Source organism: Anomaloglossus baeobatrachus, chromosome 11 (assembly GCF_048569485.1).
Source record: "Anomaloglossus baeobatrachus isolate aAnoBae1 chromosome 11, aAnoBae1.hap1, whole genome shotgun sequence".
Taxonomy (NCBI): domain Eukaryota; kingdom Metazoa; phylum Chordata; class Amphibia; order Anura; family Aromobatidae; genus Anomaloglossus; species Anomaloglossus baeobatrachus.
This window is the reverse complement of record NC_134363.1, coordinates 153,184,603-153,207,284: the sequence shown is the minus strand read 5'-3', so window position 1 is coordinate 153,207,284 and position 22,682 is coordinate 153,184,603. Positions and strand designations below refer to the sequence as shown.

At 49.8% G+C, this 22,682-nt stretch overlaps 1 protein-coding gene across 2 annotated transcripts in view; it reads left to right on the top strand.

Moving 5' to 3' along the window:
* The window catches only part of CFAP74 (cilia and flagella associated protein 74), a 365,782-nt gene that overhangs the window by 138,495 nt on the left and 204,605 nt on the right, over positions 1–22,682 (top strand). For both annotated transcript variants that reach the window (XM_075327962.1, XM_075327961.1), the window contains exons 15-17: positions 1,145–1,211; positions 2,796–2,885; positions 5,274–5,447. In XM_075327962.1, coding sequence (XP_075184077.1) covers positions 1,145–1,211; positions 2,796–2,885; positions 5,274–5,447 — 331 coding nt within the window. The remainder of the gene's footprint in view (positions 1–1,144; positions 1,212–2,795; positions 2,886–5,273; positions 5,448–22,682) is intronic.

Here is a 22,682-nt window from a genome sequence, read left to right as displayed (position 1 = left end):
CACACTTCCGTTGTTTTGCATCGGTCATAATCCGTCGCCTTGAGGAATTACGGTATTCTGGAAAATATTTTGCAAGATTCCTTTTTTCACCTAGACTTGTATTAACGACGGACTGCAATGGATGGCCTTGCATTGCATCCGCCGAGCGACGGATCAGTCATGGAATGACTGACCGCCAGGCGGTATGAACGCAGAATGTAACGTTTTTTAGAGCGGCAAAAAAACGCACTCCGCAGGATTCCGTCACCATCCGTCAAGAGCTGTAATGGAAGCCTATGGTGCTGGATTCCGCCGTATTCCATCACATGACGGATTCCAGTGCTGGATTCCGTCATGCTCTACTGAGCATGCCCAGCATGTTTGGCACACCCATTAGGCTGTCCCAAACACAAATGGATCACGACGAAGCCATCAAAAAACGGACGCACAGCGGATGTAACGGACGCGACGGATCAGTTTTTTCCATAGGATTCCTGTGAACAGAATGCTGTGAAATAACACATCCGTTACGTCAGTTGACATCTAAAAAACGACGGATCCACCGTTGCGTCGCAACGACAGACCTGACTGATTTAAAACAACGGAAGTGTGAATGTAGCCTAAAACTGATAGGGAAGACTTTTTCTAAATACCGTGTTCGGCCAATTCTGCCTCTATCGCAATCCGCTCATCCCCCTTCTCGTGACCCCCGGGGCTTCGTGACCTCTGAGATCCGGTGATGTCACATCAACTTCCAGGTGACCCAACATCACCGATGCCGGCCCCAGTCTTCCTGAGTGACTGGGCTGGGGGCTCTTTTTTAGTACTTTAATTTTAAACTGGGCGAAGGGGGTGATTCAAACTTTTATAACTTTTTTTGATTGTTTTTAAGAAGTTTTTTTTTTGTTTTGTTTTGTACTTTATGTTTTTATTCTCGTCAGGAAACTTGAACTTGTGATCGAGGTGTTCTATATATAGCAATAACAAATGTAGTATAGTCGCCTATGAAACCAGAAAGGCACCAGACAGGTACTTCGCATTTTGCACGCTTCTGATTAAGTTGCTTTTTATCCCTTTCAGTGTAATTCAGTGATCACTGCACAGGTCTTATCAGAGGATAATACACCCAAATGCAAATCCTTTGTTTTTCTCTTGGTTTTTATAGATTTGACCCACCAGGACAGATGTCAGCAGGAATGTCCTGTGAAGGGATTGTGATATTTAAACCCACGGTAAGCTGAGAACATTACTTTATATAGGATACTTAGCTACATAAACTGACAATCTATTCAATCTGTACTGAAGTGAAATGCCTTGGATAAACATATTATTCACACATAGAATTTTTCCTTTATAGATTTCTACATGTACAGAGCCAATAACAGCATCCACATAACAGCACTAGCTATTGTGCCCCTATAAAACAGTAGAAACTATATTGCCTTCATAACTGATCCAGATATAGTGCTTCCATAACGGATCCTGCTTTAGTGCCCCCATAACTGATCCTGCTTTAGTGCCCCCATAACGGATTACGGATTAGTTTTAGTGCCCCCTTAATGGATCCTGCTTTAGTGCTCCCATAATGGATCTTGCTTTAGTGCTTCCATAACAGATCCTTCATTAGTGCCCATTAGTGCCCCCATAATGGATGCTGCTTTAAAGACCCCTTAACGTATCCTGCTTTAGTGCCCCCAAAAGGGATCCAGCTTTAGTGCCCCCAAAACGGATCCAGCTTTAGTGCCCCCACAACAGATCCTGCTTTAGTGCCTCCATAACGGATCCTACTTTAGTGCCCCCTTAACGTATCCTGCTTTAGTGCCCCCATAATGGATCGTTCTTTAGTGCCCCCATAACGGATCTTTTTTTACTGCCCCCATAACGGATCTTTCTTTAGTGCCCCCATAGCAGATCTTGCTTTAGTGCCCCCATAGCGGATCTTGCTTTAGTGCCCCCATAATTGATCTTTCTTTAATGCCCCCATAACGGATCTTGCTTTAGTGCCCCTATAATGGATCTTTCTTTAGTGCCCGTATAGCGGATCTTTCTTTAATGCCCCCCATAAGAGATCTTGCTTTAGTGCCCCCATAACTGATCCTGCTGTAGTGCCCTGATAACAGAGCTAGAATATCCCTTTATCACATCGATTTCGAGTGCCCCCATAGCTGATCCTGCTATAGTGTACCCACATCTGATCACACTATCTCGTCTCCCCATGTCTCATCGAGTTAGGGTTTGTGCCCACGATCTGCACACATTGTGTTCTAATGTCTTCTCTTCGGGAGACGTGAGTCTTATCCGCAGGAGAACGCAGCAGTCTGTGCCCACAATCCGGGTCCGGGGTGCTGCGGACGTTCGCTGTGTTCTCCCTGCTGAGAACACTTGCGTCTCCGCAATCATGAATTGACAATTGACAGCTCGGGAAGCCGCTCCGGATGTCAGTTTATGCTGAGGAAAAAAGAAGCGCAGTGGCCATGGGATTTCTATAAATCCCATCTACTATGCTTCTACTGTACAACGCAGCATTTTTGACTCAGCAAAAACACACCATGTCCAAAACACTGTTATTCCTGATCGTAAGGCATGCATCCTTATAATACCGCCACTGACTGTTTGAACTGTGGTGCCCCCATGGCTGATCTGGTCATGTGCAGGACTCTGCGGTGAATCTGGGATGGTTTGGCAGAAGTTTATCTTCCATTTGCTCTTTTATGCTATGGAATTCAGGAATAGAGTATGATAGACACTTGACGGCAGAAAAGAGAAGATTGAGCAGCTTTTATGTTTGCTGTGACTAACGACTAATCATTATTTAGATTAATGAAGATCTAGACGGAGAAGTGATGATGCTGGCGCAGACCGGACCCTTCTCTATTCCAGTCAAATGTGCAACGAAAAAGTGTGAGGTACGATGACTGCCGCAAGATTGCAACTAATCGAAAACACGTTACCCATTTTACTTCCTTTCCAGAAAACTGACATGTAAGCTTAAAACAAGGGGTGGTCTGGCCTTAAGGGCCATTTACATGCTGCGACATCGCTAACGATATATTGTCAGGGTCATGGTGTTTGTGACGCACATCCGGCGCCGTTAGCGACATCGCAGCGTGTGACAGACAGGAGTGACCTTAAACGATCGCAAAAGAGACAAAAATCGTTGGTATATGAGAGGTCGTTCATTTACCAAAAATCGTTGTCTCGTACATAGCGAAGTTGTTCCTCGTTCCTGCGGCAGCATACATCACTATGTGTGACACCGCAGGAGCGACCATCATCTCCTTACCTCCTTCCACCGGCAATGCGGAAGGAAGGAGGTGGGCGGCATTTTCCAGCTGCTCATCTCCGCCCCTCTTCTGCTATTGGACGGTCGTTTTTTGACGTCGCTGTGACGCTGAACGAACCTCCCCCTTGAAGGAGGGATTGTTTGTCGGCCAGAGCGACGTCGCAAAACAGGTATGTGCGTGTGACGCTGCCGTAGCGATAATGTTCGCTACGGCTGCGATCACCACAAATCGCAACAACGACGGGGGCAGGTGCTATTGCTAGCGATGTCGCAGCGTTTAAAGCACCCTATAGAGTACAAGTTTGTGGTCATTCTATATGTGACTGCAAACTTCTGAATCCTCACACACTGCGAGATGTTAGGATTCAATCTGCATACTTCCGGCCACATTCCAACTAGACGTATCCAGCCTCACTCAATTCACTTGCATTGAGCAAGGCCGCACACGTATAGTTGGCAGGTGACCACATTTTTGCAAACTGCATATTCGCGGTCACGCGCTCGCCCGGAGAATCCAAATACTCACAAATCGGAGGTACCCCAAAGCCAATCAACCCCTTTAAAGGAAAACCTGTCACCAATTTTGGGACCTGTAAGCTGCTGCCAGCACCAGTGGGTTCTTATGTACAGCATTCTAACATGCTGTATATAAGAGCCCAGGCCGCTGTGTAGAACATAAAAATCACTTTATAATACTCACCTAAACGGTTGCTGTGGTGGAGTTGGGTCATATGGGCGTCTTCTTTCTCCGGTGACGGCGCCTCCTCTTTCAGCCATCTGTGTCGTCCTTCTTTTGAAGCCGGGGTGCATGACGCATCCTACGTCATACACACTCACCGGCATTGAAGTCCTGCGCACTTTGGTCTGTCAAAGAGTAGAAAGTTGATCCAGCTCAGCTGTGGCAAAATGCGGCATGCAAGGATACACTCTGAAGGTGCAGGAATGCAATTGAAAAAATCCAGCTTCCGGAATATGATAAAATCTCGTACAAACTTTATTGTGGAAAATTGTAATAAGTTTTTTTCATTATAAAATGGACAGAATAGGGAGCCCAGGTGCGGCAACGCGTTTCGAATGCTCCCTGCGTTCTTTGTCAAGCCATTTTTCACAATAAAGTTTGTACGAGATTTTATCATATTCCGGAAGCTGGATTTTTTTCTTCTTCAATTGCACTTTGATCTGCCCTGAGCAGGGCAGATCAAAGTGTTGTAGTGCGCCTGCGCAGGACCGGCGTGTGCGTATGGTATTGGACGTGTCATGCATACAAGCTTCAGAAGGAGGACGAACATGGCTGAAAGAGGAGGCGCTGGCACCGGAGAACGAAGACGCCAATATGACTGAACTCCACCACAACGACCGGTGTAGGTGAGTATTCTAAAGTGCTTTTTATGTTCTACACAGCGGCCTGGGCTCTTATAAACAGCATGTTAGAATGCTGTATATAAGAGCCCACTGGTGGTGGCCGCAGCTTATAGGCCCCAAATCTGCTCACAGGTTCCCTAAAGGGTCAGACTTTAATTATGGGATAGCTGCCTTCATTAGATGGCACTAGAGAGAGTATTCCTTCTGGTGGAGAGCTAATTTTCATACCTTCTTCAGAGGGAGCATTGCATAGTTTGTATTACATCCGATGCTACAGGTGCCTCCTGAAACCAGGAGATCCCCAGTAATATTTACAGCTAATTTCCTATGTTATTTAGGCTTTTTAGATTTTCCATGTGCGTTGTGCTTCCCATTAGAGTAGTTATTATGATTTTGTGATAACCTTTCAGTAGGACATCGATGTGATTTACAATGATAGATCAGATGTACGTTTACATATCGTAAATGTTATTAATGGTATAGATACTAAAGTATGAAGCATCTATATATTAAGTGTCATATGGCTTGTGATGTATGGGCCCTCGACATAGAAAACATGCATTTATAATACGTTATCAATATAATTCAATTTGGAAGGTATACATGTCATAAATATTAATGGATATCTGACTAGAGACATATTTTACAGCTGGCCATAGATAAGAAATGTATTGATTTTGGGACGCATGTCATCGGAGAGACTGTCGCCCAGTACATCACATTGACAAATAGAGGAGCACTTGGGACAAGGTTTTGTCTAAAGCAAATAACACAAGCAAATGATGCTCAGAAGACGCCTCCAGACATCCCCTCTGAGGACATGGTAAGTAGGAAAGCAAGTGTGTGCTGAAATACCGACATGGATCGCGGAAACAGGGACCACATCTGGGTATATACTATATTTTTCGTTTTATAAGACGCACCCCAAATTTAGAGATAAAAAAAAAAAGTAAAATGGGGTCCGTCTTATATAGTCATATGAAAAAGTTTGGGCACCCCTATCAATGTTAACCTTTTTTCTTTATAACAATTTGTTTTTTTGCAACAGCTATTTCAGTTTCATATATCTAATAACTGGTGGACTCAGTAATATTTCTGGATTGAAATGAGGTTTATTGTACTAACAGAAAATGTGCAATTCGCATTTAAACAAAATTTGACCAGTGCAAAAGTATGGGCACCCTTATCAATTTCTTGATTTGAACACTCCTAGCTACTTTTTACTGACTTACTAAAGCACTAAATTGGTTTTCATAGAGCTTTGAACTTCATAGGCAGATGTATCCAATCATGAGAAAAGGTTTTTAAGGTGGCCACTTGCAAGTTGTTCTCCTATTTGAATCTCCTATGAAGAGTGGCATCATGGGCTCCTCAAAACAACTCTCAAATGATCTGAAAACAAAGATCATTCAACATAGTTGTTCAGGGGAAGGATACAAAAAGTTGTCTCAGAGATTTATACTGTCAGTTTCCACTGTGAGGAACATAGTATGGAAATGGAAGAACACAGGTACAGTTCTTGTTAAGCCCAGAAGTGGCAGGCCAAGAAAAATATCAGAAAGGCAGAGAAGAAGAATGGTGAGAACAGTCAAGGACAATCCACAGACCACCTCCAAAGACCTGCAGCATCATCTTGCTGCAGATGGTGTCAATGTGCATCGGTAAACAATACAGTGCACGTTGCACAAGAAGAAGCTGTATGGGAGGGTGATGCGAAAGAAGCCGTTTCTGCAAGCACGCCACAAACAGAGTCACCTGAGGTATGCAAAAGCACATTTGGACAAGCCAGTTACATTTTGGAAGAAGGTCCTGTGGACTGATGAAACAAAGATTGAGTTGTTTGGTCATACAAAAAGGCGTTATGCATGGAGGCAAAAAACACGGCATTCCAAGAAAAGCACTTGCTACCCACAGTAAAATTTGGTGGAGGTTCCATCATGCTTTGGGGCTGTGTGGCCAATGCCGGCACCGGGAATCATGTTAAAGTTGAGGGTCGCATGGATTCAACTCAGTATCAGCAGATTCTTGACAATAATGTGCAAGAACCAGTGACGAAGTTGAAGTTACGCAGGGGATGGATATTTCAGCAACACAATGATCCAAAACACCGCTCCAAATCTACTCAGGCATTCATGTCAAACAAAGAAAAAAGGCGATCAATAGGTTCAAAAAGTATTTTTATTATTGCAAAAAGGTAGGAGGGTTGAGGCAAAAAAGCGGATTACATCACCACAGTCGTGAGGTAAAAGGATATATGTATACTTGGATATACAACCAGTAGCTGGCACAGCAGTGCATTAAAGATGTAGAAATAACACATGTATTTACATGACATCCGGAGAAAATATAGATACACATACATGGAGTATCTCAAGAAAAATAACCTTATGACAGAGTATCAACATGGGTTTATGAGGGATCGATCCTGTCAAACAAATTTGATCAGCTTCTATGAAGAGGTAAGTTCAAGTCTGGACCAGGGAAATGCAGTGGATGTTGTGTATATGGACTTTTCAAAAGCTTTTGATACGGTGTCACACAAAAGGTTGGTACATAAAATGAGAATAATGGGGATAGGGGAAAATATGTGTAACTGGGTTAAAAACTGGCTCAGTGATAGGAAACAAAGGGTGGCTATTAATGGTACGTACTCGGACTGGGTCTCAGTTCATAGTGGGGTACCACAGGGGTCAGTATTGGGCCCGCTTCTTTTCAACATATTTATAAATGACCTTGTTGGGGGCATGCGGAGTAGAATTTCAATATTTGCAGATGATACTAAACTCTGCAGGGTAATCAATACAGAGGAGGATAATTTTATATTACAGGGAGATTTATGTAAATCGGAGGATTGGGCTGAGAAGTGGCAATTGAAGTTTAATGTAGATAAATGTAAGGTCATGCACTTGGGTAGAGGAAATAACATTTATGATTATGTACTTAATTGTAGAACACTGAGTAAAACAGACACAGAAAAAGACTTGGGTGTATGGGTGGATGGTAAACTTCACTTTAGTGGACAGTGTCAGGCAGCTGCTGCCAGGGCTAATAAAATAATGGGATGTATTAAAAGAGGTATAAGTGTTCATGAAAAAAATATAGTTCTACCTCTGTACAAGTCACTAGTGCGACCGCACTTAGAATACTGTGTACAATTCTGGTCACCGATATATAAGAAGGACATAGCTGAACTGGAGAGGGTGCAGAGAAGAGCCACCAAGATTATTAGAGGAATGGGTGGGCTGCAATACCAAGACAGGTTATTAAACTTGGGGTTATTTAGTTTGGAAAAACGAAGGCTTAGGGGGGATGTAATCACAATGTATAAATATATGAGGGGACAGTACAGAGACCTTTCCAAAGATCTTTTTACACCTAGGCCTGCGACTGGAACACGGGGGCATCCGCTACGTCTTGAGGAAAGAAGGTTTAATCATAATCACAGACGAGAATTCTTTACTGTACGAGCAGTGAGACTATGGAACTCTCTGCCGCATGATGTTGTAATGAGTGATTCACTACTAACATTTAAGCAGAGCCTGGACGCCTTTCTTGAAAAATTTAATATTACCAGTTATGTATATTAGATTTTATGACAGGGTATTGATCCAGGGAACTAGTCTGATTGCCGGATGTGGAGTCAGGAAGGAAATTTTTTCCCCATTGGAACTTGTTTTCCACATTGGGGTTTTTTTGCCTTCCTCTGGATCAACATGTTAGGCTACGGGTTGAACTAGATGGACTTAGAGTCTCCCTTCAACCTTAAAAACTATGATACTATGATACATATAAATATACCCATATGTACACAATTATGGATATCTCAGTAACACATACGGTTAGCACCACAAACACACTCAAATCAAAGATTGTCAATTACCTGGTAGGCAAAAGGATCAAACATGAAAAATATTACCACATGTGCCTATGTTTGTTACACAGATCGGCACAAACACACCTATATCATAGATTATCCATAGCCTTATGGGCAGGAGGATCCAACATGAGGAATATTATAACATGTGCCTATGTTCGCTACACAGATCAACACAACACATGATGGAGCACATATAAGAGATATCCATATATAAAAGTGGAACTGAAACTGTCACATAATTTTTCCACTGAGAGAATATAACAAGTATCCAGTTAGTGCTCCAGCAGGTAAATGCGACCAGAAAGCGGACAGAGGCACCTATCACTACATGTCTGTGCAAAGGATACAAGATAGTCAAAGTGCAGCACAAACACACCTATATCATAAATCATCCATTGCCTTATGGGGAAGGGGATCCAGCATGAAGACTATTATGACATGCGCCTATGCACATTAAACAGACCGACATAATCCATGATGGAACACACATGGGAGATAACTATATATAACAGTGGAAATGAAACTGTCTCATAATTTTTCCACTGAGAGAATACAACAAGTATCCAAATAGTGCTCCAGCAGGCTAATGCGATCAGACAATGGACAAAGGCACATATCACTGCATGCCCAAGCAAAGGATTCAAATAATCAAAGTGCAGCACATACGGCACCGGAGTGCCATAGATAGGACCGCATACATAGAAATTATTATAGAGTGGTACAAAATAACAATAAGAAGCACTGAAAACGATAGGCCAGCAACAATAAACTTTACCTAAAGAATAATCGCTGTGGTGGTAATGCGCCCGATGCGCATTTCGGTGTGTACCTTCGTCAGGGAGCCCCCTGACGAAGGTACACACCAAAATGCGCATCGGGCGCATTACCACCACAGCGATTATTCTTTAGGTAAAGTTTATTTTCTTTATCGTTCCTTTGGGAGACCCAGACCATGGGTGTTTAGCTTCTACCTCCGGAGGACACACAAAGTACTACACTTAAAAGTGTAGCTCCTCCCCCTGAGTTTATACACCCCCTGGTGAGCAGACCCAGCCAGTTTATCGCTTTGTGTTCAGGACTCAGGAGGCATACATCCACACATGCATTCTCATATGATTTTTTCCTTTTGGAATGAGATTGAAGAGTGGGGTCCACGTCTGGACCCCCGACATGTCCCTTCTCACCCCACTGTGTCGGCGGTGTTGTAAGGTTGATTCCTAGGCTGGAGCCTTTACATGCCGTGCTCCTTCACCATCCCTCCTGGGCTCTGGCTTGAAGTGGGAGCCAGCACGGTCTCCATGCTTGGCAGGACACCGGTCTCCATCCGCAGCCCTTCAGGACCCTACTGGACCGGAGCACTCATCCCCAGGGACTTGGCCCTGCGTCTCAGCAGCTAAGTACCTGAGACGTTTAGATTTCGGGGTCCCTGTACTTTATTGTTGGGGGGAGAGTGTGCTTATTGTGTTTACTGACATTTCCGGCGGGTTCTCTAGCTGTCGCCTGAGAACCGCGCCGATGGTCCCTGCGCGTCGGCCGCGCCGCTCAAATTTAGGCCCCGGCTTCGCCGGAGGCCTCGTTTCTGTTTCATTGCCCTCGCATGTCACTCATGCAGAGGGACAGGCTCGGCTCCTCCCGGCGGCCATTCTGTACAGGGGACAGACACTCCCCACTGCAGTGTGTGTCCCCTCCCCTGTAGGTCTCTATGGCCCTTCAGATCCCGCTCCTCAAGCAAGTCCCGCCGCCTCTCTTCGCTCCGGCGGCCATTTTCTCAGCGTTCTCTCTGCGATCAGTCATTGCAGCGCTGGTCTGCAGCATCTCTGCTGAGGTGCTGTGCTTGGGGGTCCGGGCTTCGGGATCTGGAGGGCACACAACACCGCTCCAGCGGTCTGGTAAGCCACAACCGGTCTCCGGTTGTGGACCTCTTTATATACTCTCTGGGGTTCATTCTCTGGCAGAGTCCCCACTCCAGCAGCATGTCTCACACGAGGAGCAAGGCCCCAAAGCTTTATGCTGTATGCGCTGCATGTAAGCTCCTTCTGCCTGAACCGAGCACCTTCCCACATTGTGATGCCTGCTCTAACTTGGCGGTGCCACAGCCTGGAGTCTCACCCCCAGTGGTCTCTCAGGCTGCTCCTGCTCCTGTGGCTGAACCCCCGGCTTGGGTAGAATCCTTTTCTAGGTCTGTCTCCCAGTCTTTTGCTGAGTCCATGGGACTTCTGTCCAGGACTTTGCTGAATATGCATCAGCCCCCCTCACAGGGTGCCTCTGCTGCTAGGGCTCTCTCAGGACCGGAGCTCACAGAGGATTCATCATCAGGGCCCAGACCCCGTCCTCCTAAGAAGAGACGCAGGGTTCCCTCTCCCTCCTCCTCCCGTGGCTCTGATTCCAGAGCTGACTCGCAGGATGAGGAGGATGTCTTTACAGGGGGCTCGGAGGCTAACTCCATGTGTCCCATTGATCTGTGCGAAGATGACTCAGATCTTAGTGACTTGATTGCTTCTATTAATTCTGTACTGGATCTCAATCCGCCAGTATCAGAGGAGCAACCCTCTCTGGCAGAAAAGCACCAGTTTACCTTGCCTAAGAGAGCAAAGAGTGTGTTCTTTAACCACTCCAGTTTTCAGGCCGCTGTGTCCAAGCCCAGGGCCTGTCCTGACAAGCGCTTCCCAAAGCGTGGTTCTGATGACCGTTTTCCCTTTCCACCTGAGGTGGTCAAGGAGTGGGCTTAGTCCCCAAAGGTAGACCCTCCGGTGTCTAGGCTCGCAGCCCGGACCGTTGTGTCGGTGGCTGATGGCACTTCCCTTAAGGATTCCACTGACCGCCAGATTGACCTTCTGGCCAAATCCATGTATGAAGCGGCGGAGGCCGCGTTTTCTCCGACTTTTGTAGCAGTGTTGGCTCTCAAGGCCATTTCTGCTTCTCTAGAGGAGATGCATTCCCTCACCAGGGAATCTATGCCCGAAATGGATGCCTTAACTTCCCAAGCTTCGGCCTTTTCATCCTATGCCATGTCTGCCATGCTGGAGGCTTCTCACCGCGCTGCGGTGGCTTCGGCTAATTCCCTCGCTATCTGCAGAATCTTGTGGCTTCGAGACTGGAAGGCAGATGCTTCTTCAAAGAAGTACCTTGCTGGGCTCCCTTTTGCTGGGTCCCGGCTGTTCGGAGAACAGCTGGATGAAATTATTAAGGAAGCTACTGGCGGGAAGAGTACTTCCATGCCTCAAACAAAAGCCAGGAAACCTGTCCAGGGTAGGAATCAGTCGAGGTTTCGCTCCTTTTGTTCCTCCAACTGGTCGTCCTCTAAGCCCTCGGCCTCGTCCGCTAACTCAGCCAAGGACCAGAAATCCAACTGGCGCCTAAAAGCGCATCCACAGAAGACCGCAGGAGCTGCTGCCACTAAGGCAGCCTCCTCATGACTCTCTGCCCGCTCCGGCGACGTCCTTAGTTGGTGGCAGGCTCTCCCACTTTGGCGACGCTTGGTTTCAACACGTCTCCGATCAGTGGGTGAGAGATATCATCTCCCACGGCTACAGGATAGAATTCTCTTCCAGTCCACCAAACAGATTTTTTCTCTCAACTCCCCCCTGCTCCAAGGCCGCCGCCTTCTCACAGGCCAGGGCATCCTTGCAGGCAAACGGAGTAATTGTACCAGTTCCCGCCCGGGAACGGTTCAGAGGTTTTTACTCAAATCTCTTCCTAGTTCCCAAAAAGGACGGTACCTTCCGGCCCATCCTGGATCTGAAGCTTCTCAACAAGCATGTTCAGGTGCGGCGCTTTCGCATGGAGTTTCTGCGATCGGTCATTGCCTCTATGTCCCAAGGGGATTTCCTGGCATCCATCGACATCAGAGATGCCTATCTGCATGTGCCAATTGCAGTGTCACACCAGCGTTGGCTACGTTTTGCAGTAGGAGAAGATCACTTCCAATTCGTGGCTCTCCCCTTCGGGTTGGCCACGGCCCCTCGGGTATTCACCAAGGTCATGGCAGCAGTGATTGCAGTTCTGCACCTCCAGGGGTTGGCAGTGATTCCTTACCTGGACGACCTTCTAGTCAAGGCTTCATCCAGCGCAGACTGTCAGCGGAGTGTCTCGCTCACTCTCTCCACTCTAGCTCAATTCGGGTGGCTGGTCAATCTGCCCAAATCCAATCTGACTCCGACCCAGAGTCTCACGTACCTAGGGATGCAGTTCGAGACCTTGACGGCACTTGTGAAGTTGCCCTTAGTCAAACAGCAGTCCCTCCAGCTAGCGGTGCGCTCTCTGCTGAGGCCCTGCCGTTATACCCTCAGGCGTCTGATGCAGGTGCTGGGTCAAATGGTGGCGTCCATGGAGGCTGTTCCCTTTGCCCAGTTCCATCTGCGCGCCCTGCAGCTGGACATTCTCCGCTGTTGGGACAAGCGGCCTTCCTCCTTACACAGGTTAGTGGCTCTGTCGCCACAAACCAGGAGCTCTCTTCAGTGGTGGCTTCGGCCCCTCTCCCTGTCCCAGGGGCGCTCCTTCCTGGCCCCGTCCTGGGTGATTCTCACCACGGATGCCAGTCTATCCGGCTGGGGAGCGGTATATCTCCACCACAGAGCGCAGGGCACTTGGACTCCGTCCAAGTCAGCCCTTCCAATCAATGTGCTGGAAACCAGAGCCGTGCTTCTAGCTCTCCTAGCTTTTCACCACCTGTTGGCGGGCAGGCACATTCGAGTCCAATCAGACAACGCGACAGCGGTTGCCTACATCAATCACCAAGGCGGGACACGCAGCCGCCTGGCGATGTTGGAAGTACAACGCATCCTTCAATGGGCGGAGGACTCCAAGTCCACCATATCCGCAGTCCACATCCCAGGTGTGGAAAACTGGGAGGCAGATTATCTCAGCCGTCAAACCGTGGACGGTGGCGAGTGGTCCCTGCACCCGACAGTGTTTCAATCTGCTGCAAATGGGGCACTCCGGACGTGGACCTAATGGCATCCCGTCACAACAACAAGGTTCCCGTTTACGTGGCTCGCTCCCACGACCCTCAGGCATTCGCCGCGGACGCACTGGTTCAAGACTGGTCCCAGTTTCGTCTGTCCTACGTGTTTCCCCCTCTAGCTCTCTTGCCCAGAGTTCTGCGCAAGATCAAACTGGAGAGCTGTCGAGTCATCCTCATTGCACCGGACTGGCCCAGGCGAGCTTGGTATCCAGACCTGCTCCATCTGTCCGTAGAGATGCCGTGGCATCTCCCGGACCGTCCAGACCTACTCTCACAAGGTCCGTTTTTCCGCCTGAATTCTGCGGCTCTCAAATCTGCGCAAGATCAAACTGGAGAGCTGTCGAGTCATCCTCATTGCACCGGACTGGCCCAGGCGAGCTTGGTATCCAGACCTGCTCCATCTGTCCGTAGAGATGCCGTGGCATCTCCCGGACCGTCCAGACCTACTCTCACAAGGTCCGTTTTTCCGCCTGAATTCTGCGGCTCTCAAATTGACGGCGTGGCTCTTGAGTCCTGGATCTTGACGACTTCTGGTATCCCTCCTGAAGTCATCTCCACTATGACTTGGGCCCGTAAGTCTTCCTCCGCTAAGATCTATCACAGGACTTGGAAAATTTTCCTGTCCTGGTGTCGCTCTACTGACCATCCTCCTTGGCCATTCTCCTTGCCGACCCTTCTGTCTTTTCTACAGTCCGGTCTGCAGCTAGGACTGTCCCTCAGCTCTCTCAAGGGACAAGTCTCAGCTCTGTCAGTTCTGTTCCAGCGGCGTCTCGCTCGGCTGGCTCAGGTCCGCACCTTCATGCAAGGCGCGTCTCACATCATTCCGCCTTACCGGCGGCCCTTGGATCCCTGGGACCTTAATTTAGTTCTCACGGTTTTGCAGAAACCCCCCATTTGAGCCTCTTATGGAGGTCTCTTTGCATCGTCTTTCACAGAAAGTGGTTTTTCTGGTGGCCATAATGTCCCTCAGGAGAGTCTCTGATTTGGCCGCGCTCTCTTCAGAGTCACCTTTTTTAGTTTTTCATCAAGACAAGGTGGTTCTCCGTCCGACTCCGGATTTTCTTCCTAAGGTGGTCTCTCCTTTCCACCTTAACCAGGACATTACCCTACCTTCCTTTTGTCCGTCTCCTGTTCATCGCTTTGAAAAAGCGCTGCATACTCTGGATGTGGTGCGGGCGCTCCGGATCTATGTGTCTCGCACCGCTGCTCTTAGGCGGTGCACTTCTCTTTTTGTGCTAACCACAGGTCGGCGCAAGGGCCTCTCTGCTTCTAAGCCGACCTTGGCCCGTTGGATCAGATCGACCATTTCGGACGCCTACCAGAGTTCTCAGGTGCCTCCCCCGCCGGGGATCAAGGCACATTCGACCAGAGCTGTTGGTGCCTCTTGGGCTTTCAGGGACCAGGCTATGGCTCAACAAGTCTGTCAGGCTGCCACTTGGACTAGCCTGCATACCTTTTCAAAGCACTACCAAGTGCATGCTCTTGCTTCGGTAGATGCGAGCTTGGGCAGACGCATCCTTCAGGCGGCTGTCGCCCATTTGTGAAGTTAGGTTCTGCCTACTTCTTGCCTTTTTTCGGTTTATTTCCCACCCAGGGACTGCTTTGGAACGTCCCATGGTCTGGGTCTCCCAAAGGAACGATAAAGAAAAAGAGAATTTTGTTTACTTACCGTAAATTCTTTTTCTTATAGTTCTGTATTGGGAGACCCAGCACCCTCCCTGTTGCCTGTTGGCAATTTCTTGTTCCGCGTGTTATCACCGGCTGTTGTTGTGGACAGAGTCTCCGGTTGTTCCGGCTCTTGCTCTGTTCTACTTGTGGGTGGCTATTCTCCTTCAGCTTTTGCACTAAACTGGCTGGGTCTGCTCACCAGGGGGTGTATAAGCTCAGGGGGAGGAGCTACACTTTTAAGTGTAGTACTTTGTGTGTCCTCCGGAGGTAGAAGCTAAACATCCATGGTCTGGGTCTCCCAATACGGAACTATAAGGAAAAGAATTTACGGTAAGTAAACAAAATTCTCTTTGTTGCTGGCCTATCGTTTTCAGTGCTTCTTATTGTTATTTTGTACCACTGTATAATAATTTCTATGTATGCGGTCCTATCCATGGCACTCCGGTGCCGTATGTGCTGCAGTTTGATTATTTGAATCCTTTGCATGGGCATGCAGTGATATGTGCCTTTGTCCATTGTCTGATCGGATTAGCCTGCTGGAGCACTATTTGGATACTTGTTGTATTCTCTCAGTGGAAAAATTATGTGACAGTTTCAGTTCCACTTTTATATATGGATATCTCTTATATGTGCTCCATCATGTGTTGTGTTGATCTGTGTAGCTGTCACGCTCCCCGGCTCCCCTGCTAGGCTCTCCGGCTCCCCTGCCTTGCTTACCGGCTCCCCTGCCACGCTTCCCCGCTCTCAGGTCTCGCTCCGCCGCTCCCGTGCCAGGCTTCCCGGTCCCCCACTCCACAGCCTTCCTGCTCCATCGCCTGCGGTCCCCAGGCAGCCCGGTCCCCGCTCCCGGCGCCCGTCGGCAACTTGGCCCCAGCCCGGCTCTCCTGCTTCCTGCTCACAGCTCCCTGCTCTGGCTTCTGGCACCCGGGCCTCGCGCATGCGCATTGGGGCGCGCGCCGCGGTCATTGACCCTCTCTTAAAGGGCCAGCGTCCACTGACAGGATATTGAACACACAGGTACAGGGTATAAAGGGGTTTAATGTCCAAGTGGGCGGGGCCTGTTCTTCGTGTTTTCCTAAGCTAGGAGTCAGGTCTCCTTGTGTCTTGCGGTATACTTACCTATCTCTCTCCTAGAGCCGCTCCTGCCTCGCCATCCGGTCCTGACGATTCCCGAACCCCGAACGGTGACTGTCTGCCATCCCGTCAGTCCATACCATCTCTGATCCCTGTGGTGACCCGTCTTCTCGCTCCGTCGGTTCCGGACTCTGCCTGACAACATCTCGGCCTCCGAACCTGAGCTCCGTCACCCGGACTACCTTCGGTGACTCTGTGGTCCTAGGGACTTCTCCACTCCACTCTTTGGAACGGACTGTCCTGCTACCTGTAGTGCTCCGGCTACCGGACCCCTTGCCTTCAGTGAGGTACTCGGCCCAGTGGATCCACCCCCTGGGTCTGCCCGTCCACCTGGCCCTAACAGTAAGAACAGGCCATGGATCCCGCCGAAGCACTAGCGGCCCAGCTGGGCAACTTGCAGCAGGAACTCGGACGTCAGCGCGAGACTCAGTCCCGCATGCTGGCCTTCATGACCTCAGTGGATACCCGCCTGCACACGCTGCAAGCATCTGCCACGTCCCTGGTATCTCAGGTTACCACTGCACAGTCCACGGTCACGGTTCCCGTGGTGGCTCCCTCGGAAGCATCTAAACTTCGCTTGGCCTCTCCACCCCGATATGCCGGAGATCCTAACACCTGCAGAGGATTCTTAAACCAGTGCTCCCTCCATTTCAAGCTGCTTCCGCACCTGTTTGCCTCCGACCAAGCCAAGGTGGCGTTTGTGATGTCCCATCTAGAGGGTGAGGCACTGGCCTGGATGAACCCCTTGTGGGAAAAGGAGGACCCTGTAACCACTAACATCCAGGATTTCCTGCAGGCGTTTAGAACCACCTTCGACGAACCTGGCCGTGCCGCCGCATCCGCCTCATCACTCCTCAGGCTACGTCAGGGGACCATGACGGTGGGGCAGTATGCCATCCGCTTCCGCACTTTGGCCTCAGAATTGGGCTGGAACAATGAAGCCCTCACCGCCGCCTTCTGGGAAGGACTCTCCAGTCGTATTAAGGACGAGCTGGCAGGCCGCGATGTTCCTTCTACTCTGGATGCCCTGATCGCACTAGCCACCCGCGTGGACCTCAGATTCCAGGAACGATCCAAAGAGGTGTCCCGTGAGAGACGTCCGATACGGCATTCCTCTCCTCTGCAGAAGCCCGCCGTACTTCAGTCAACGTCGTCTGGTGTCTCCGTCCACGAGCCCATGCAGATCGACCGTTTGCGGCAGTCCGAACAACGCCGAGCAGAACGGCTCGCCAAGGGCCTCTGCTTCTACTGCGGAGAGGGCACACACCTTCTACGCTCCTGTCCAGAGAGGCCGGGAAACAACAAAGCCTAGGGCTGGTAGGAGAGGCCACCCTAGGTGCTGGGACTCTCTCAGACCCGGTTACGTGGACTGTTCAAGTGACAACGGGAGAGACGCGGTTCACGGCCGAGGCGTACCTCGATTCCGGGGCAGCAGGCAATTTCATCCAGCAGGCCATGGTGGACAAGTACCAGGTGCCTGTTACTCCACTCGACAAACCCCTCGTGATTGCCTCTGTAGATGGGAGACCCCTCTCTGACACCATCTCGTGGATCACCAAGCCGGTGGAACTACGTATCGGTGCCCTGCACACCGAGAACATCGCTCTCTATGTCCTCCCACACATGTCTCATCAAATCCTGCTGGGACTCCCCTGGTTACGGACACACGAACCATCAGTCAGCTGGGGTACTGGTGAAATCACCCGATGGGGCTCCTCTTGCCACGAAAACTGTCTGAAGACTATACAGCCCATCCGACGACCTCCGGTTCCGGAGTCCCTACCGGGACTGCCCTCGGCCTATTGGTCCTTCGCGGACGTCTTTGATAAAAAGGAGTCAGAGGTACTGCCGCCACATCGTCCTTACGACTGTGCCATCGACCTGCTCCCGGGAACTACACCACCTCGAGGACGGATATATCCGCTGTCTCCTGCCGAAACAAGGGCCATGTCTACCTACATCACAGAGAACCTGGCAAGGGGATTCATTCGGAGATCCTCCTCTCCTGCTGGAGCAGGCTTCTTCTTCGTTAAGAAGAAAGAGGGCGACCTACGCCCATGCATTGACTACCGGGGATTGAACCAAATCACCGTGAAAAATAAATACCCCCTGCCGCTCATCCCCGAATTGTTTGATCGGCTTAGAGGAGCTCGTGTGTTTACCAAGTTGGATCTTCGGGGTGCCTACAACCTGGTCCGCATCCGCTCTGGGGACGAATGGAAGACCGCATTCAATACTCGCGATGGGCACTATGAATACTGTGTGATGCCCTTCGGCCTGTGTAACGCACCAGCAGTCTTTCAGGAATTGGTGAACGACGTGTTCCGGGACCTTCTCTACGTCTGTGTGGTGGTGTATCTCGATAATATCCTGGTCTTTTCTCCGGACCTCCAGACCCACAGAGAGAACGTGCAGCTGGTACTACAAAGACTGAGAGAGAATCGTCTGTACGCCAAGTACGAGAAGTGTGTCTTCGAGCAGTCTTCTCTTCCCTTCCTGGGTTACGTAATCTCCGATACCGGTCTGCAGATGGACCCGGAGAAGGTCTCTTCCATTCTCAACTGGCCCCCTCCTTCTGGACTGAAGGCAATCCAACGCTTTCTGGGATTCGCAAACTATTACCGTTAGTTCATCCCTCACTTCTCTGCTCTGACTGCACCTCTCTCCGCCTTGACCAAGAAGGGGGCTAATCCAAAGGACTGGTCACCTGCGGCCGACGCCGCGTTTGGCTCCCTGAAACAGGCATTTGCTTCCTCCCCTGTGCTCCACCGTCCTGAGTTAAACTGACAGTTCACCTTGGAGGTGGATGCCTCCTCCTCGGGAGCCGGAGCAGTGCTCATGCAGAAGTCCTCCTCCGGGAAGATGGTTACTTGCGGTTTCTACTCCAAGAGCTTCTCAGCGCCTGAACGCAACTACACCATCGGTGATCGAGAGCTATTAGCAGTCAAACTGGCTCTGGAGGAATGGCGCTACCTTCTGGAGGGAGCAGTGTACCCCGTGATCATTTACACGGACCACAAGAACCTGGAATACCTGCGGTCCGCTCAGCGACTGAACCCACGGCAAGCCAGGTGGTCCTTGTTCTTTGCCAGGTTCGATTTCCAGCTCCATTTTCGACCCGCGGACAAGAATGTACGAGCAGATGCCTTGTCCAGGTCATTCATGCCCATGGAGCAGGAGGAGGAGACATCCTAGCCCATCATCTGCCCTAGTAAAATCATTCCGGTGGCCCCTGTCACCCTGGCCCAGATACCGCCCGGAAAGACCTATGTCTCTGAGACTGACAGGCAAAAAGTGTTGCACTGGGGCCATGCCTCGAAAACAGCCGGCCATGCTGGTCAGAAGAAAACATGGAGTACAATTGTACGTCACTACTGGTGGCCATCCCTTCGCACGGACGTCGCTTCTTTTGTCTCAGCCTGCTCCTCTTGTGCCAGGAACAAGACGCCCAAACACCTGCTATATGGCCGTCTTCTGCCTCTGCCTATACCCTCCGTTCCGTGGCAACACATTGCAATGGACTTTATTACGGACTTGCCCCTGTCCTCCGGACACACAGTCATATGGGTCGTGGTGGATCGGTTCTCCAAAATGGCTCATTTCGTCCCTATGGCTGGACTGCCCTCTGCCCAGGAACTCGCTGACGCCTACATACAGCACATCTTCCGGTTGCATGGCTTTCCATCACACATTGTGTCCGACAGAGGAACTCAGTTTACCTCCCGCTTCTGGAGGGCTCTCTGCAAACATCTGGGAGTGACTCTGGACTTTTCTTCAGCCTACCATCCTCAGTCGAATGGCCAAGTGGAACGAGTCAATCAGATTCTCACCTCCTTCTTACGTCACTACGTCAACGCCCATCACGACGACTGGTCCACGCTTCTTCCTTGGGCTGAATTCTCCCATAACCACCACGTCTGTGAGTCCTCCAGCTCTCCCTTCCATGTCGTTTACGGACTTCAGCCTTCCGTCCCATTACCTGTATCCTCTTCCTCGGATGTCCCTGCTGCTGATGCTGTAGCCCGTGACTTTGCAACAATTTGGGACTCTGTCAAGGCGTCCCTTGGATGTGCTTCCCTGCGGATGAAGAGACACGCAGACAAGAGGCGTTTGGATCCTCCGTGTTTCTCTCCAGGAGATCTGGTCTGGCTTGCTTCCAAGTACGTCCGATTGAAGCTACCATCATACAAGCTGGGCCCTCGCTACATCGGGCCGTTTAAAGTCCTCAGCAAAATAAATGAGGTCTCCTACAAGCTGCAGCTCCCGGCCACGATGAGGATACCCAACTCCTTCCACGTCTCCCTGCTCAAGCCGGTTGTCCTTGGTCCCTTCTCCGCTGCTGCTAGTTCTGCTCCTCCTCCTATTGCTGATGATGACATCTATGCGGTAAGGGATATCGTGGCCATGAAAACCGTGCGGGGCCGACAGTTCTTCCTGGTGGACTGGGCAGGGTATGGTCCTGAAGATAGGTCCTGGGAACCCCGGGAGAATGTGGGTACTCCTCTGATACGTGCCTTCCTGTCCCGGTTGCGGGGAGGGGGGGCGTGGGGGAGGGGGTACTGTCACGCTCCCCGACTCCCCTGCTAGGCTCTCCGGCTCCCCTGCCTTGCTTACCGGCTCCCCTGCCACGCTTGCCCGCTCTCAGGTTGCACTCCGCCGCTCCCGTGCCAGGCTTCCCGGTCCCCCGCTGCACAGCCTTCCTGCTCCATCGCCTGCGGTCCCCAGGCAGCCCGGTCCCTGCTCCCGGCGCCCGTCGGCAACTCGGCCCCAGCCCGGCTCTCCTGCTTCCTGCTCACCGCTCCCTGCTCTGGCTTCTGGCACCCGGGCCTCGCGCATGCGCATTGGGGCGCGCGCACGGTCATTGACCCTCTCTTAAAGGGCCAGCGTCCACTGACAGGATATTGAACACACAGGTACAGGGTATAAAGGGGTTTAATGTCCAAGTGGGCGGGGCCTGTTCTTTGTGTTTTCCTAAGCTAGGAGTCAGGTCTCCTTGTGTCTTGCGGTATACTTACGTATCTCTCTCTCCTAGAGCCGCTCCTGCCTCGCCATCCGGTCCTGACGATTCCCGAACCCCGAACGGTGACTGTCTGCCATCCCGTCAGTCCATACCATCTCTGATCCCTGTGGTGACCCATCTTCTCGCTCCGTCGGTTCCGGACTCTGCCTGACAACATCTCGGCCTCCGAACCTGAGCTCCGTCACCCGGACTACCTTCGGTGACTCCGTGGTCCCAGGGACTTCTCCACTCCACTCTTTGGAACGGACTGTCCTGCTACCTGTAGTGCTCCGGCTACCGGACCCCTTGCCTTCAGTGAGGTGTTCGGCCCAGTGGATCCACCCCCTGGGTCTGCCCGTCCACCTGGCCCTAACAGTAGCGAACATAGGCACATGTTATAATATTCCTCATGTTGGATCCTCCTGCCCATAAGGCTATGGATAATCTATGATATAGGTGTGTTTGTGCCGATCTGTGTAACAAACATAGGCACGTGTGGTAATATTTTTCATGTTTGATCCTTTTGCCTACCAGGTAATTGACAATCTTTGATTTGAGTGTGTTTGTGGTGCTAACCGTATTTGTTACTGAGATATCCGTAATTGTGAACATATGGGTATATTTATATGTATGTGTATGTATATTTTCTCCGGATGTCCTGTACATAATACATGTGTTATTTCTACATCTTTAATGCACTGCTGTGCCAGCTACTGGTTGTATATCCAAGTATACATATATCCTTTTACCTCACGACTGTGGTGATGTAATCCGCTTTTTTGCCTCAACCCTCCTACCTTTTGCAATAATAAAAATACTTTTTGAACCTATTGATCGCCTTTTTTCTTTGTTTGGCACGTCTATGTTTAGCGATCTGGTCCATGTATTGTAGTCCTCTTGTGCATATGCATGTTATGTATATACATATATAAATATATCTTTTGGAATATGCTGTTGTTTATGCCGTTACTTATTCAGGCATTCATGCAGAGGAACAATTACAATGTTCTGGAATGGCCGTCCCGGTCCCCAGACCTGAATATCATGGAACATCTGTGGGATGATTTGAAGCGGCTGTCCATGCTCGGCGACCATCAAACTTAACTGAACTGGAATTGTTTTGTAAACAGGAATGGTCAAATATATCTTCATCCAGGATCCAGGAACTCATTAAAAGCTACAGGAAGCGACTAGAGGCTGTGATTTTTGCAAAAGGAGGACCTACAAAATATTAATGTCACTTTTATGTTGAGGTGCCTATACTTTTGCACTGGTCAAATTTTGTTTAAATGCGGATTGCACATTTTTTGTTAGTACAATAAACCTCATTTCAATCCAGAAATATTACTCAGTCCATCAGTTATTAGATATATGAAACTGAAATAGCTGTTGCAAAAACCCAAATTGTTATAAAGAA